Source organism: Dermochelys coriacea, chromosome 3 (assembly GCF_009764565.3).
Source record: "Dermochelys coriacea isolate rDerCor1 chromosome 3, rDerCor1.pri.v4, whole genome shotgun sequence".
NCBI classification, from domain to species: Eukaryota; Metazoa; Chordata; order Testudines; family Dermochelyidae; genus Dermochelys; species Dermochelys coriacea.
Genome location: NC_050070.1, coordinates 175,837,769 through 175,854,110, shown reverse-complemented (window position 1 = coordinate 175,854,110; position 16,342 = coordinate 175,837,769). Strand labels below are relative to the sequence as shown.

At 40.4% G+C, this 16,342-nt stretch overlaps 1 protein-coding gene and 1 long non-coding RNA gene across 2 annotated transcripts in view; both read right to left on the bottom strand.

Annotated features, from left to right (window-relative positions):
• Nucleotides 1-16,342, bottom strand: part of CAMKMT (calmodulin-lysine N-methyltransferase) — a 335,072-nt gene that overhangs the window by 288,777 nt on the left and 29,953 nt on the right. Inside the window, exon 3 of the mRNA XM_038395122.2 lies at nt 15,624-15,688. Within this exon, the coding sequence (XP_038251050.1) occupies nt 15,624-15,688 (65 nt within the window). The remainder of the gene's footprint in view (nt 1-15,623; nt 15,689-16,342) is intronic.
• Nucleotides 7,356-13,953, bottom strand: LOC119852940. The gene is made up of 3 exons (XR_005291905.2): nt 13,902-13,953; nt 10,983-11,062; nt 7,356-9,709 (listed from the first exon to the last, which is right to left on the bottom strand). It is a non-coding gene; the product is annotated as an uncharacterized LOC119852940 (long non-coding RNA).

The window sequence follows — 16,342 nt, the reverse complement described above, 5'->3', positions numbered from 1 at the left end:
GTTCATGTTTCCACTTTTTGTGTTCTAAAAATAACTGATGAGAGGATAACTTGGGCAACTTCCTGATCATATGCCTTCATAAATTTTGTGGAGTACAGAGTAAACCCCATTCATCTGAAACTCCCTTGTGTTGGGAATCTAGGTTACATAATCCAGCAAGAATCACTTACCAAGTCAATATTCAGATCATCCACAATCCCATTTATCTAAATGTTTCAAGGTCCCAGAAAAATTTTAGATAAATGGGATTTCTCTATACTCTACAAAAAGAGAGTATCACATTTGAAATATTTTCTACAGTGGAATGATACAAGAAAAAAAGATACTAGGGAGAAAGTACATTGAGGCTTATACGAATAACTAGTGTATACTGTCTAACTGCAACATCCTACTATAACTCAAGATATGAAACAGAAACCGGCCTGCCGCTATTCATTTTAATTGCTCTGAAATTATATCCAAGTATTTGATTCAAAACAAAGCTGTGCAGCAAATAAAAAGATTGTAGATTTAGTATATACAATATGCCAGCTAAAATGACAACTTTAATAATAGTCATCCAACCCACTTTCAATTAAAAGGTGATTAAGAAAAGTTATCAAATGTTACAATAAAATTCATTCTTAAATTTAATTAAAATAATAATTCTTCTATTCCTATGACCAATCTAATTAAAGATGTCATACCCTATCTTAAAATTATTGTAATTAATTTAAATGGAACAATCCAGTTTCTTGTGATAATTAAGTTGGAATATTGTGAAGAGGTTCCAATGTGCTTTTCTTATTACAGTAATACTAGAACAGAAGAAGAATGGGACCGAGATGCATATTTATCCTGGAAACACTTTTTACTAGGATTAAAATGACTGCAGAATGACATACACAACAATTTTTTTTTGAACAATCAGCTAAAATGCACAGAAGCTGGAGTGCTTGGGCACAGATAACTGAACACAAATTGCAGGCACAATCATCTCACTGTACACACGTGCACCATGCCTGGGAAGCTTTACCCATATTTGTTTTTGAGAACTTGGCTTGTAATATCCATGTAAGGATAGCTTTTGTGGTCAGCCAGCAAATGTCCTCCCTGCAAGACGGATGTGTACTGAGTGCCTGATTCAAAGAGGTAAATGGATATCTCATCATGCACGTTCTTTTGAAAGATGGCAGTTTAGGCAATGATCCCTTTTTTCCCCAGAATATTCAGATACAGTTCGGAAAGTGCCACATTCGCATAATCTAACATACCATTAAATAATTCTATATAGATCTCTCAGAAATCAAGGACTCACTATTTATCCTTGTAGACAAGTACTCCACAATGGTTTGGGAGCCTGAAGTAACCCAACATTTTCCACTGCTAAATACCATTCTTCTTTGTAGAAAGGAGGATTGGTCAGGATTCTCTTCATAGGTTGCAAGTACCACAGCTCAGGCAGTGGAAGAGATCATCACTGAGCAATATGAGGCATCTCCTCCACACAGGACTGAGCACATACTCTCAGAGGCTCCAGTGTCAGTCATCTTAGGCAAATACTCAGCACTACCAAGCCTAGTCTAGGACACACTATTTGGTAAAATTACCTGGACCTACACCCAAGAACAACACAAAACATAATCCCACCAACAATTCACAAAAGGCAAAACACAATTAAGGTTCAAAACAGGCCAGCCCCTGGGGAGCTCAGAGAGAAGGCATTTTTTGTGTTTAGTTTTGTTTGTTTTTTAGGCTGACACATTATACTATAGAATTCGAATCAGTCAGTCTCTAACCCGTATCATTCGAAAAAGCCTTCAGAATACTCCTGAGTGTCACTGACACAGCAATAGCCTTGAACAATAGAGAAGTATGAATTGATCCATTCCTAGCAAAAGGGTTAATGCACATGCTCAAGGGCAGTAACTGAAATACCATTATTGTTAAATATGACACTGCACATAAATGCATGTAAGAAAGAAGAGGTGCATATTCATATTATGAAGATCTACACAAGCTACTGTGAGGGACATCATAGATTGATTAATTAATTATAAAGGCCAGAACGGACCACTGTGATCACTAGTCCAATCTCCTCTATAACACAGGCCAGAGAACTTCCTTGTATTAATTCCTATTTGAACTAGACCATATCACTTAAAAAAACATCCAATCTTGATTTAAAAATTTCCAGTGAAGGAAATCCATGGTAAATTGTTCCAGTGGTAAATTACCTTTACTGTTAAAAATTTGCACCTTATTTCTAGTCTGAAATTTATCTAGCTTTCAACTTCCACCTACAGAATATTCTTATATCTTTGTCTGCTACACCGAAGAACCCTGTTGTTATATTGCAGCCCTTGCCTAGGGAGCAGTCCAGCAGTAGGAACAGCACAACCAATGCACCTGCCTCAGTTTTCCCTTCAGTGCTTCCCTAAAATAGTCCAAATAGTCTTTCTGAATACAAATAGCCCCTGTGGGACTAATTTATCACACAGAAATCCCTGTGAATATAAACCATAAGAAACTCAGCCCCCAGCAGTCCATCAATTTACAGCCCCGGTGTCTCTCACTATTCTCACGCTTTCTGCAGCTCCAGTCTCTCTCTCTCTCTCACCCACCATGCTCACCTACCAGGTATTGCTCCAGCATCTCTTACCACACCTCACCCCAGCCTTCAGCCCTTTCTGGCCCTCCAGCAGGTATCTCCCTCTGCAGCCCTCAGCCTTCAGCCCTCTCTGGCTCAGGAAGGTCAGTAGGCACCTCCTTCTGCTGGCTTCCTTGCAATTCCTCACTCTTCCCAGAGAGGGCCAGCAGAGCTGTCTGTTATCTTCAGATTTCCACAAGGCAACTCTGCTGCTCCTTCTGTCTCTCCTCTCCCCTGTGCTCAGGCAGCTCTCACCAGAAGTGGCAGGTTTGTATAATTTTTGGTGGTGCCCAAATCAGGTCCAAGTCCCACCCCGCCCACACCTTTATAAGCTTTATAAGCCGATGTATATTTTTTAAAATAATGTAAAAATGGACTGGAAACAGTAGGTGTCTAATAGTTTCCCTATATTACACAATGTGGGGGAGGTGTGGGGAGATGAGGGCTCTGGCTGGGGATGAGGGGTTTGGAGTGACAGAGGGGCTCAGGGCTAGGGCAGAGGGTTGGGGTGCAGGGGTAAGGACTGCGAGGTGGGGCCAGGGATGAGGGGTTCACAGTGCAGGAGGTGGCTCAGGGTGGGGGCAAAGGGTTGGGCTGTGGGGGGGGGGGGAGTGAGGGCTCTGGCTGGGGGTGCAGGCTCTGGGGTGGAGTGGGGCTGGGCATGAGGAGTTTGGGGTGCAGGCAGGCTGCCCTAGGGCTGGGGCCAGAGAGGAGGACACCACAGTCCCCCAGCCCTCTTCCCCCCAAGCAGCACACTCATCCAGCACCATCCCTGCATGTGCTCCTACGGGCTGGGTCCTCAGGTCCTGGAAGCCCCCTTGCCTCCCCTGTAGTGGGTGCCAGGGGGAGGGAGCTGCCATCACATGTGGCCTCCTCCCCTGCTGCAGCCTGCTGCCCCTCACCGTAGCCCCACGGAGGATGGAGCTGCCCTTTGCCCTATGTGGGTCAGGAGTGGTGGCTGCAAGTGGTGGGGGGGAACACAGATCATACGGTCAGATATTCACCCAAGCCCCAGCAGCTGCTCAGTGAGGTCCAGACTCCAACTCCCGGAAGCCCCGTCAGCGTCGCCTCCCGGTGGGTGCGGGGGAGGGCTGCCAATCATGTGTGCACCTCCCTTCCCTCCTCCCTCCGCACGTGCAGCAGCCACCTCAACCTGCCGCGGGCGCTGCTCTCGTCTTGTAGGCAGCAATGGCCGCCACCGCCACTGGCAAGGGAGCGCAGAGCAGAGCTGCAAGGCAGCCGCCCACTTGAGGCAGGGACGCTCCGGGGCCCGGGGAAGGCATGCAGGGCTGGCAAGCAGGGCCCGGGGGGCACTCCGGAGGAGGCACGTGGGGGTGGCAGGCAGGACCAGGGGAGAGACCCGGCTTCGAACGTTGGTGGAGCCAGGCCCCCAGGCCCTGAATATTCCTGGACCCCGGGCACCACAGGCCTATATAACTTGCCACCCTTGGCTCTCACTTATCCCTTTCCTATCTTCCTTCAGGGACTTCTCAGGCAGCTCTCACCTGCCCTTTTTCTGAGTCCCAGGCAGGTTTGACTCACCCTAGGGCCCTTCTCTCACTACCAGGGCCCAGCTGCCTACTTTTAAGACAGATTGAAGGGTGTGGAGTTGAGGAGTGCTTACTAGTCACTAGTGCACAGGTCTCTTCCCCCTTAAAGAGCCAGTGTTACCCTGTGACAACTCTATTATTAAATTTTGTTTCCCCATGTAGGTTCTTACACTATGATAAAGTCACCTCTTAACCTTCTCTCTGATAAGCCAAACAGATTGAGCTGCTTGAGTCTTTCACTATAAGGCATGTTTTCCAACCCTTTATGCATTCTCTTGGCTCTTCTCTAATCCTGAATGGGTGGTGATTGTAAAAATATCAGATTATTCCTTCCAGTACCATCAAAACTGACCTCTGAAGCTAACAAGAAAGGGGGAAGGAGCAGAGCTCAGGGGTCTTCTGAGCTGAGCAAAGGGGAAACCAAGCTCAAGGAGCCCAAGAGACCTCAGCAAGGAATCTGAGATGCACCAAATAGGAGCCAAGCCCAAAGATGACCAGCAGAGCATGCATGACCACATTTTGAACTTCTAGATGATTTACTTATCTGGCCTTCTGGGGGTAGATCTTGGTTTGTGGGAGGAGCCTCAGAATACCACAGCTACTTTTCTTTTCCAATAAAACTCCTGCAAGCTATATGCTGGAAAACATTTAGAACATTCTACAGTGGCTTAAAGTCACTTCTGGGACTACCTCTGAATGTCTGTTGGGTCTGGATGGCTTTGATAAGAATCTGATAAAAGATTTGCAAAACCCATTGTTACATGTCAGGACAGGTCTACACTACAGCCGGGATCTATGCTCTGAGATTGATCCACCGGCGGTCGATTTAGCGTGTCTAGTAAAGACCAGCCAAATTGACTGCAGATTGCTCTCCAGTCAACCCCTGTACTCTACCCCCGACAAGAAGAGTAAGGTAAGTCGACGGGAGATTTTCTCCCATCGGTCCCCCACAGCACAGACCCCACAGTAACTCGACCTAAGGTATTTTGACTCCAGCTATGTTATTCACGTAGCTGGAGTTGCGTAGCGTACGTCAACTTACCATAGTAGTGTAGACATAGCCTCAGAAAAATCAAGGAGTCCAACAATGTTAGTATGAATTGTATTATATAGTTTTAATTATTATTTGATTTTGGTGAGAAGCAGACTTTTTGAACTATGGGGTTGGGGTCATGGTTCATCAGAAGCTGTAAGTGAGAAGAAAAACAGGACTTAGAGAGCAGGGAACAGAAAGATTGCGGGAAAGCCAGTGTTATGTCCCCTTTTCAGTAAATAAGGAAGTATCAACTTGTAGACCATATGCAGCACCAGGAAGGAGGACTAGATTTTATTCTCACTTTTAACACAAATCTTCCTCTGCAGTCTTAGGCTGATTTCTGTGCCTCCATCGGTAAGATAGAGATAGTTTCCCTAACGTAGTGCATCATTGAGATCCTTGGATAATAAACATTACAGAAGTGCAAAATATTAAGTGAAGCAGTGGACTAAAAGAGGTAAAAATGTGACCTATTTTGATACAATTTTGAAGTCTCAGACAAACTCTATGTCCTCTGACCGTATCTATACTATGGATACCTTTTCCTTCCTGGGGCTGCTACGGCGTGTTTTCACTACTACGGCTCCCCCCTACAGAGCATGACAGGGTCAGGCCAGATGGATACAGGAGAGCGTAGGAAGGAAGGTATTAGCCTTAGGATAAGCAGCTCCTTCTTCCGGTGGTAACTGAGCAGAGGTTACTCCAGGTTAATTAGGACACCTGGGCCGCTTGGAGACAGAATTTCCCCACCCACTGTAAACAGAGTGGAGGCAGGAATTCTGAGAGATGAGATGCTATCCTGACCCACCGCTAGAAGGAAGCACGCGACCCAGAAGAAGCCCTACAAAAGACACAGTAAAACAGAATTCTTAGGTGCCTATATTTTAAAATACATTTTTAGGAAGTTACACACTGTACTTGGAAGTTGATAATTTGTAACTTTCCAAGGGGCAACTTCAGGAAGTACACAGTAGATCATTTCTCTCACTCACACACTGTGGGAGGTGTCACACATCTTGCATTTGCTCACTTAAAAGCTTTGAAGTTTTACCCATCTCTCTCTCCGAGGGGTATGCAATTCTGACATGACTAAGAATAATTCTAAATGTCAATTATGTGGGACGAGAGTAGCCGCAGGAAGAAGCTAAATGGCAATTTTAAGGGGGACATCTAGTGATGAATGACGGGGGCAGGGAGCATCAAGAGGAGAATACTTCTTCCATCACAAAAAACAAATAATGTCCGCAAAAATACAGGAGGAGGAGGAGGAGTTTCTGCATCAGCACTTGCAAAATGTGTCTCACTCCCTTGTGGCAGCTAACTGAATGACATGTTACATGAAATGCAGGAGCAGCATGCACCTCTCCTGCCGATAAAGGATGTCATCCTACCCTTTTCCCTAGATAGCTTGATGGCATCTCCTTCCAGGCGTGATGAATCAGTAGCTGCCACAAGCTCTCCATAGCGGAGTTCAGATATCTTTGAGCTACCCAATGAGACCTCTGAAGAAACTAGTAGGCCTCTGAAGAGAACCTCACATTCCACTGCTGGGAAAAAAAAACAAAACCTCTACTTCCACTTATTTGAGGGGAAAAGGAGAGTGTAAGAAAATGTGACTCTTTTCTGTAATTTAGCCATCGTATTTTCTTCCACAACAGCACAGTTCTAAAAATACGAAAAGATTGGGGCGTAGAAGTTGTTAATAGTAATTGATTTAGAATGAAAAATCATAATGAACAAAATGAATATAATTTGAAAAAATATTGATTGAAAAAAATTATGGAAAACAGGAGAGAGAAAATACATACACCAAATTATTTCTCAAAATTCAATACAAAAGAGTGTTCGACAACTAGAAAAAGCAGATACTGTTTTGTAATTAATATTTTTCAAGATGTTCTTGTACATAAGTAGGCAGAAAAGAAAGAAAAGTTAACATAGCTCATGCTTATTTTCCAAAACTCAAATAAATAGTTCATTTTGGAAGGAGAGGGAATCAAATTTGTAAAAACAATATCTATGTTCTAAAAGATGACATTGATGTTTTTAGAGTAGCAGCCGTGTTAGTCTGTATTCACAAAAAGAAAAGGAGGACTTGTGGCACCTTAGAGACTAACAAATTTATTTGAAAGCTTATGCTCAAAGAAAGTTGTTAGTCTCTAAGGTGCCACAAGTCCTCCTTTTCTTTTTATTTATGTTTTTTAATTTCTAGCATCTCAATCAAAATTCACTAGAGTAAAAACAATTCAATAGATAATGAGAGTCTTTGTTATTGTTTATGATTAATAGAATGTAAAAAATGAGTTCAGTAACAAGAAAAATATCTACTCATCATGCTTTTGGAAATCTATGTTGAGGTTTCAATCTATGACATTTTTAGCGAACAACCAAAACAGGTTTTAAAAAATATGTATCAAGAAAATACATTGGTCTTTGAACTCTACAATTAAACATGTAATTTTACCATGGGTGGAATTTATGTTAGGTTAACTATTCCCTTACCTTCATTTATCTGAGTGCATTACTATAGTCAACTGTACAACAGTTTGGGAACTGAGAGTTTTGTATTTGCATACTCATGTAATGAATATGTTACAAGATGTTATTGTACAAAACAATAACTAGAAAAAGCAGATAAGTCCAACACCTTTTTAACTAAACTTGGAGAAATAATTTGGTATGTATTATTATTTTCTCTTTTTCACAGAGAAGTCAACAAGGAAATGTCTCCATATCAGTTCTTGCACATTACCAAATCAGTATAATTGTCCTCTGCACCTAGCAGAGATTATAAGTGGCTAATGCTCAAAAAAATAAATATTATAATAAAAATGGCAATTTATCATGCAAACTACTAGTGAAAATCCGAAAGTAACCCATCATTGTAAGAATCCACTAATAGGTACGCCTCAGACAGAATTCTTATGGAGCTGCAAAGACGACAATATGGTAATGATGGGTTTGACTCTCGTAAGTCATATTCTGTAAGTGAAGTTTTACAGTATAGTTAAGACAGAATTAGAGTCACTAGAACTAAAAAAAAAAATCTATAACTTATCTATTAAACGTTGAAAGTTTAAGTCTTCACGGTAACTGTATCTGCTTACTGCAGCAGCTACTTTGGAGTATATGCCTGGGTAGTCCTGTAACTGCAGCACCCTCTGCTGTTTTTTCAGTTCCAGAACATGTAATTTTACACTCATATGGAATCACACAAAAGTCAATTAACTAGAAAACAAAAACTTGAACTTACAGTGATTTCAAATCAAAGGAATGTTTGCACAATTAAATAATCTCATGTAAAGTTTACAAGAGAAAAATGTATTTTTCTAAGCAAACTCATTCCTATGGTAGATGTGCATCTTCACATCACGACAACTCTCCAGAGTATGCTGTTTGGGTGAAAAGCATATGATGGTGTCAAGTGGATATTACTTGCAAACTCCACAATGCTTAACAATTTTGTGTAACAGCTTCCCACACATTGCAATTTGTTTAGGCTTGCAGCAAGTAATGAGGGAGATTTATAATCTTTTGATAATTTCATCTTTTAGTCACTTCACTTGATTGGGTTTATTTTTAATGAATAAATAAATAAATAATCTAAGGATGTCTACTATAAGATATAATCATGTAATAATTGTGGGGCCAGATTGCCCGCTTCTATTGGAGGAGGCCAAAGAGAAGAAACACTCAAAAGCATCTCCTTGCAGACTCCCTCCCCCCCCCCCCGGGTTATTCTACTGATATGGGGGATTGTCTCTTTATGGAATCAGCAAGGTGTCTGCCCTCCAGAGCCTGCTAATACCACCTCACAATATCAGCACAGCTGCACTGGACCACTCTGCTAGGGCTTCACCTGTTGGCCACAGCTCGCAGAACTTCCTTTAAAGGAGCATCCTATGATAAAGTTAATAAAGCCTGGGGCTGTATGACCTTCTTAGCAGACACCACACTGTTGTCCATGGAGAATGAACTGATCATTCCTCCACCCCAGACTACTCCTACACATTCTTTAAAAATAATAATAAATAATACTGATTTCCAGTTGTGATTTTTCCACCTTCTAGCAGTAATCTTTTAATGAAAAATACATCCTTTGACATTTTTTTTAGAAAGAGACAGAAACCAGCCACAAGGATGCAGTCTGAGTAAGACGTTAAAGCAGCAGTTTCCAAGGTTAATGCCAGAAGACTCATGTACATAGCTTACTGTAGCTACTTCTATGGGCTCTAAGGAAGAATTATTCAAGGTTCTTTTTAATTCCATTTTTCACAGGATCGTACCTGTTATCAGGTAATACTTTTGGAAGCAGTCACATGTATTCTTAAACAGCAGTTTATTCATATTTTATATAATGCTGCCAGCTAGTGGCTCACCTTAGAATGAGTTAATGTCTACTGGAAGTTGTAACAACAGGTAATATGTACTTCCATCTGCTCTACCATTCTACTCTTGGTGATGTACAGTGATGTCACTGGACTATTTAAAGAACTATGGGCAAAAAGAGTAAAGTACAGTGAAACAGGTACTAAACAACCACACAAGAGACTAACAAGAAATGGTCTTTTAAAGAAGGTCATGTTAATAAAGGTAGCTGGAAATTTTACTGGAAAAAGCTAAGAAATAAGATAATAAATCATACTTATTTGGTACCAAAATGATGTTATGGTTTAGAGAACATTTGATGTGCAAATACATAAAATTATTTTATTTTTATAAAGCACTTTATATATCAATATTTAATAAAAGCATATATTTAATGCATAAAAACTCTCTTGTAGCCAAAACATTGGTCCTATATATAGCTGAGGTATATGGTAGGCAAAACAAAAATGCAAACATTTTATATTTTTATCTAATAATCAGGCAAAAACCCTACAGCAATGTACAGATCTACACAAAGAGCAGAGTCTGCTGTGAGCAACCTATATGTACTTAGTGTGTCCCTAATGAGTACTGAAGTCCATACCTGGGAGACCTGTTGAGCTGGAAAGGGTATTGCTGTATATGGGACCATTGCTGTATCTGTCTGTAACACTCTGTTGGAGACAGGTTTCAGAGGAGTAGCCATGTTAGTCTGTATCAGCAAAAACAATGAGGAGTCCTTGTGGCACCTTAGAGACTAACAAATGTATAAGCTTTTGTGGACTATAAGTGGGTTAAGGGCTATGAAGTGGGTTCTAGCCTACGAAAGCTTATGCCCAAATAAATTTGTTAGTCTCTAAGGTGCCACAAGGACTCCTCATTGTTTTCATACTACTGGAGATAGCTGGAGCTGTGAGCCACAGTGTTACCTCTCTGCCTTAGCAAGAGTGAGCTTTACTAGAAATTAGACTGTCAGCTCCCTGCCACACCTGCCTTCCTCACTGGAAATTCCTCAAGGCTCTCCCAGCCCAAACCTCACCTAGCAGGTAATCATCAGTGAACTTCAGCCCCCCAAGCTCCTCAAAGATGTTTCTCTGCATTGCAAAGCCCCTACCACTCTGCAGTCACAGAAGATATTAAGTTTGCTGCTCTTTTTAAAAAAGTCAGTCCATTACAGCTTATTAACTTAACTGGGGTAAACACACCCTTCCCTTCAAACACAACATTCAATTGGTTTATAGTAAAAATAAAACTAGTTTATTAACAAAAAACATAGGTTAAGTGATACCAAGTAGAAGAAATAAAGATAGAAATGGGTACAAGAAAATAAAAATGAAAACACGCATCTAAAACACTTAATCTAGCTAGATATAGTCTTTGTTCAAGATGTTTCTCTCACCTTCACTCTCCTTTTCAGCTTTTACTGACCAGCCTGCTCAGGATCCACCACAGAGATCAAATTGTTTGGTTCCTTTGTCTCTAAGGGGAAGGATAAAGACTGAGTGTTTCTCTGTTCCTCATATCCCCAAAGGGATTATTTTTGTCTTGGAAGGCCTCCTGGGGATTCAACCTCCTGTGTCTCTGTGGGGTGCAGGAGCCATGTTAATTTTCTGTTTCTTGAGTTCAGGATCAGAATAAGCCCACTGGTTTAGCTCAATGGCTTTGTTTACTGCTAATATGTAAATTGAGGTAAGCCCACATTCCTTTGTCTAGGACAGACCTGTTTATCACATTTACCTAGGCTTGGCTGTCTGGAATTAAACATGGTGGTTCTCAAATTTTTTTTTTCGCAGACCACTTGAAAATTGCTGAGGGTCTCGGCGGACCATGTAATGAGCTTTCCAAATGGTGTTTGTACCATTAGTTAACTATCAAAGTGTTTTGGATAAAAGTGCTACATAAAAAAAAAATCTTAACAATAAACTTTTTTTTGTTCTACAAATAAAAGCATACAACTCATATTTTAATATCAATAGTCTTACCTTTCTAATGCGATGGATGCACCCTCTCTCCCCCACCACGGAAGCCCCCGAGCTGGAGCTGGGAAGGAGGGGGGGTCTCTTCCTCTCTCCCCCACCACAGCAACCCCTGAGCTGGGGCTGGGAAGGAGGGCTCTCTCTCCCAGGCAGCTGCAGCCCTGGAGCTTGGGAAAGTCGCCTCTTTCTCTGGCTGCCAAGCCCTGCATGTCCCAAATTCCTCCCACACCCTCTTCTCATTCCACTGCCCCTTTCCCCTACCCCCTATTCCACCCAAGGCCACCACCTCGCCTTACATGTATGTCTTCTCCAAGGTCCAGGCACCTAATTAGTAGAGCCGCGCCTGCGCAGCTCCACTAATTAGGTGGGGGTGGCCCTTCATTCTCTCATGTGCAGCCTCCCAGGTGCACACCTTAGAGGAAACTATCCAGGGACCACCTGAATGGAGCTTGAGGACCACAGTTTGAGAATATCTGTTCTAATAACATCACACAGAGAGAATCCATAATTTCCAATATAACATTAACACATGCATTTTACAATTATATTAATAACCAGTGTGTTATTAGTTTTTAAATGATACCTCACAAGGCATATTTTGAACAAATATCATTGCAGTAGTGTGCGGGGTATGAATATAGGATGCCAGGGCCGTCCCTAGAGGGGTGCGGGGCCCAGGGTGGAAGTGACGAATCAGTCATTTCCGTGACCGATCGTGCCAGGCAGTGAAGGCGGTGCCTTCCCAAACAGCCAGGCGTGCCCACCCTCCTCACCCCCAAGGCCCTGCTTTGGCAGTGCCGCTGAGCTCCAGGGGGCTTGGGTCACTCTGTCTGCCTTCCCAGGGCCATGGTGGCGGTGCCACACGCTCTCCCTCGGATGGAAGGTACAGGGTTGGGGGTAGCCTCCCCTAGCCAGTGGTTCACGTGCCGCCCATGCGTGCCGGCTAGCAGGGCCCCCCAAAGCACAGGGCCCGGAGCAGTTGCCCCGATTTGCCATACCCTAGGGATGGCTCTGCGGGTTGCTTAGGGTCACACTGTCACTGACCAGTTGCATTACAGTTAGTTGCTTAATAGAAGTAATTTAATATTGTAAAATGCTAGTGGATACCTTAGGGCTGTCTCTTAGGAGAGACTGTGGAGTTCTTTAAAACAGACACTGGTTGACGAGGTCAAACATAACACTAGAAAAATCCAAGAAGGAGACATCTAGAAAATAATGAATAATCTAACCTCGGAATGTTTAGGCAAATGCTCTAATATAACTATTTCCTTAAACATAATTTAGAAACTGCTGCACAAAAGTCACAGGTATTAATTTTATTGTAAAAATAATGTTAAAGATGATAAAGACTAACTGCCCACAGAATAAAGATATTTTAAAACAGTAAATGGGCTGAACTAAGTAATGAAAGGCCTTTCAGCCTGACATTGATCTTAGGCAAAATAATGGAACAGCTGTTACAGGATTAATAAAGAATTAAAGGAGGATAATATAAGCAATGCCAAACAAGATGGATTATGGAAAATAGATCTGATCAAACTAACTTTTTTTTTAAATGAAATTGCAAGTTTGGTTGATAATCGTAACACTATTTCATATTTTTATCAGTGATCTGTAAGAAAACATAAAATCACCACTGATAAAGTTTACAGATTACACAGAGAATAATGCAGAGGCCAGGTCACTGATACAGAGTGATCTGGATTGCTTTGGTAAGATAGGTGCAAGAAAACAACAGGTGTTTCAATTCAGCCAAATGTGAAGCCACATATCCAGGAACACAGAATGCAGGCCACATGTACAAAATGGGGAAATCTATTCTTGGAAGCAGTGACTCTGAAAAAGATTTGTTGGATATGGTGGATAATCAGCTAAACGTGAGCTCCCAATGTGATTTTGTGGCAAAAAGGCTAATGAGAGCCTTGGATATATAAACAATAGGAGTAGCGCTGTTATAATACCTCTGTATTTGGCACTGGTGCAACTGCTACTGGAATACTGTGTCCAGTTCTGGCATCCACAATTCAAGAAGGATGTTGATAAATTGGAAAGGGTTCAGAGTAAAGCCACAAGAATGATTAAAGGATTAAAAAACATGCCTTACAAGTGTAAAACTCGAGGAAATCTATTTAGCTTATCAAAGAGAAGTTTATGGCTTGGCTTGATCACAGTCTACAAGTATCCACACGGGGAACAAAAATTTGATAATAGAAGTCGCTTTTCTCTAGCAGACAAAGGTATAACAAGACCCAATAGCTGTAAGTTAAAACTAGTCAAATTCAGACTAGAAATAAGGTGCAAATTTTTAACAGTGAAGGTAAATGACCATTTGAACAACTTACTTAGGGCTGTGGTGGACTCTCCATCCCTGGAAACTTCTAAAATCAAAACTGGATGTTTTTCTAAAAGATATTCTCTAGTTCAAACAGGAAGTAATTCAGGAAGTCCTATGGCCTGTGATATAAAGCAGGTCAGACTAGGTAATAACAATGGTCCCTGCTGGGCCCATATAATCTATTAATCTATGATAACATATAATCTATGAATCTATGATAATGTCATCTTTTAAAAAATACGATCTGTCATTTAAACAAGAATTTTCAATATTACTAAATGTTTTTTCCCAAAAATCCCAAGGCGTGCTCATAAATCCACATATCCTCCCAATCCTTTCACTTGTCTTAATTATCCAGCTACTGGTGACTCACATTGTCCCTGACATGAGCCTTTATTAAAAAATTTGGATTTTCTCCCTTGGCCTTGATATTATTTCTTTGGCTACTTGTAAATCTTTTTGATCTCATTTTTCTTCTGAAATCTGTGAACTACTTCACCTACCTGGCAGTACTTCAAAAACACATTTTCTAAGTATTTTTTGACCTGTGCAGAAAAAGTCTGCAGTATTAAAAAAAGAAGGCGGCTACCAAGTCAAGAATGGATGGACCAGAATGTTAGTCTCAAATAGCTATCCGTACTTTAGATTTATTTTCCTTTGAAGTCAAAAAGATTACTTTAATAAATTGATATTTTTTCTGCTCCTGAATGATCAGTATTCACTGAAATATAACTGGAGAAACAGGAGTTTTGAGGTGAATCAGCCATATTTGAGAAGAATAGTCTCCTGTCATAGTTTGGAGGAGGAGAGGAAAAAATGAACTTGTCTCTTGACTTTGTGATCCTTAAAGACCCCCAACTTTATTCGTTAAACCTTTCAATTGAAAAAAGTAACAAAAAAAACAAACCTGGAATAGAGAATGAGATACTGAAGGATCAAGCACATAGTACACGCAGACTATCTATTCAAGAGATAGCCCACAACTTTTACTATGGTGATACTTTCAAAACATGCGTAGAAATATTTCTACTCCTTTCCCTCCACACTTGCAATTTTTGTTTCCAACATATTACAGGTCTTCTCAATACCATTGTTTTAAAGAAGTTATCAGTAAGTAGAATATTGTATACATTTATTTAAGATTTGCAAATTGGTACTCAGTCAAAAATCTACAGTCTGTTTTGACAGCATTAATGCCAACCATTAGTTACTGTACCACAATCAGAGAAGGTTAACATAAGGTCCTTGAAAATCCACTCTAGTTCTTCCCTCTCTGATACAACAAAGTGTCTCCTCAAAGAAATGACGGACAAATGGTTTTACATCTTGAAATACAAATGCTGCAAGTTACCTGCTTCTATGGCTAACTAATGGGCAAGAGGTTTTCATTCTTTCTAAAGTGTTGGCTGTGTACAGCAACATGTCCATAACACTTGTTACACAATAGATGTGTCTTAGCCCCAAAACAAAATTTGTAGCCAAGAGGGAAAAACAAAAATCAGAAGTTTGCATTGATCAGATCTGCCCATTATTACAATTTTTATATGTAAAATGGCATAAACATGCATTTATCACCCATAAGGTATTATATGCCACCACCATCATAATATCAGTGTTTCCCAGATAAGACAGATTGTCATAGAACAGTCATATCGTAATGCTTTATATTAACAAAAATCAGTCTTCCACCTATACAACACTGTACTTATAGAATAAATTAATAACTTACAGACATTCCCTGTGTTGTCAAAACTTGTAAGAACATCTTCGATATTTAAAAGTCCATTGTTACATCTAGAAGACAACAGATATTTTCATTTTACCAACAAGTAAAAATATTCTTCAGTCCTCGCTTAAGGCAGTGAATTTGCCATACATGTTCATATCTCATAAATCTTTTCACTACACCTTTCATTACTATGCCATGAACACACATTATTTTAGCCACTAGGGGGAAGATAATGAGAAGTGTTCTGAAAATAAAGTGTGAGAATTAAAATCTGGAAGATTGTTTTAAAAGATTATATTCTCAACATTGAAGTATTCTTAAAAAACAAGCAAATTTTGCTTAATTAGATTGTTTTTCTCATAATACTTATACTGTATGCAAACCCAATTCTTAAACAAGGTTTTTAATTATGTTTTTTATATGTACTCTTAACTTAATGCATTTACTCATTTGTATTATCAGAACAAAGCAAATGGGGCCCAACTGACTAATAAGTTGTTTTGCTTTTACACTGGTTTAACTTGATCAAAATAAATGAAGTTACACCAGCATAAAACAAGAGTAACAGATTAAATTTTACCGATCAAGATAAGAATATCATATGCTTAAATTATAGAATACAGTTTAACAAATCATTAACCATAAAAAGAACCTGCATATAAATTCAGTAATAAATGGTGCCTAAAATGTTTATTGTATTAATTTAAATGCTACAGTTT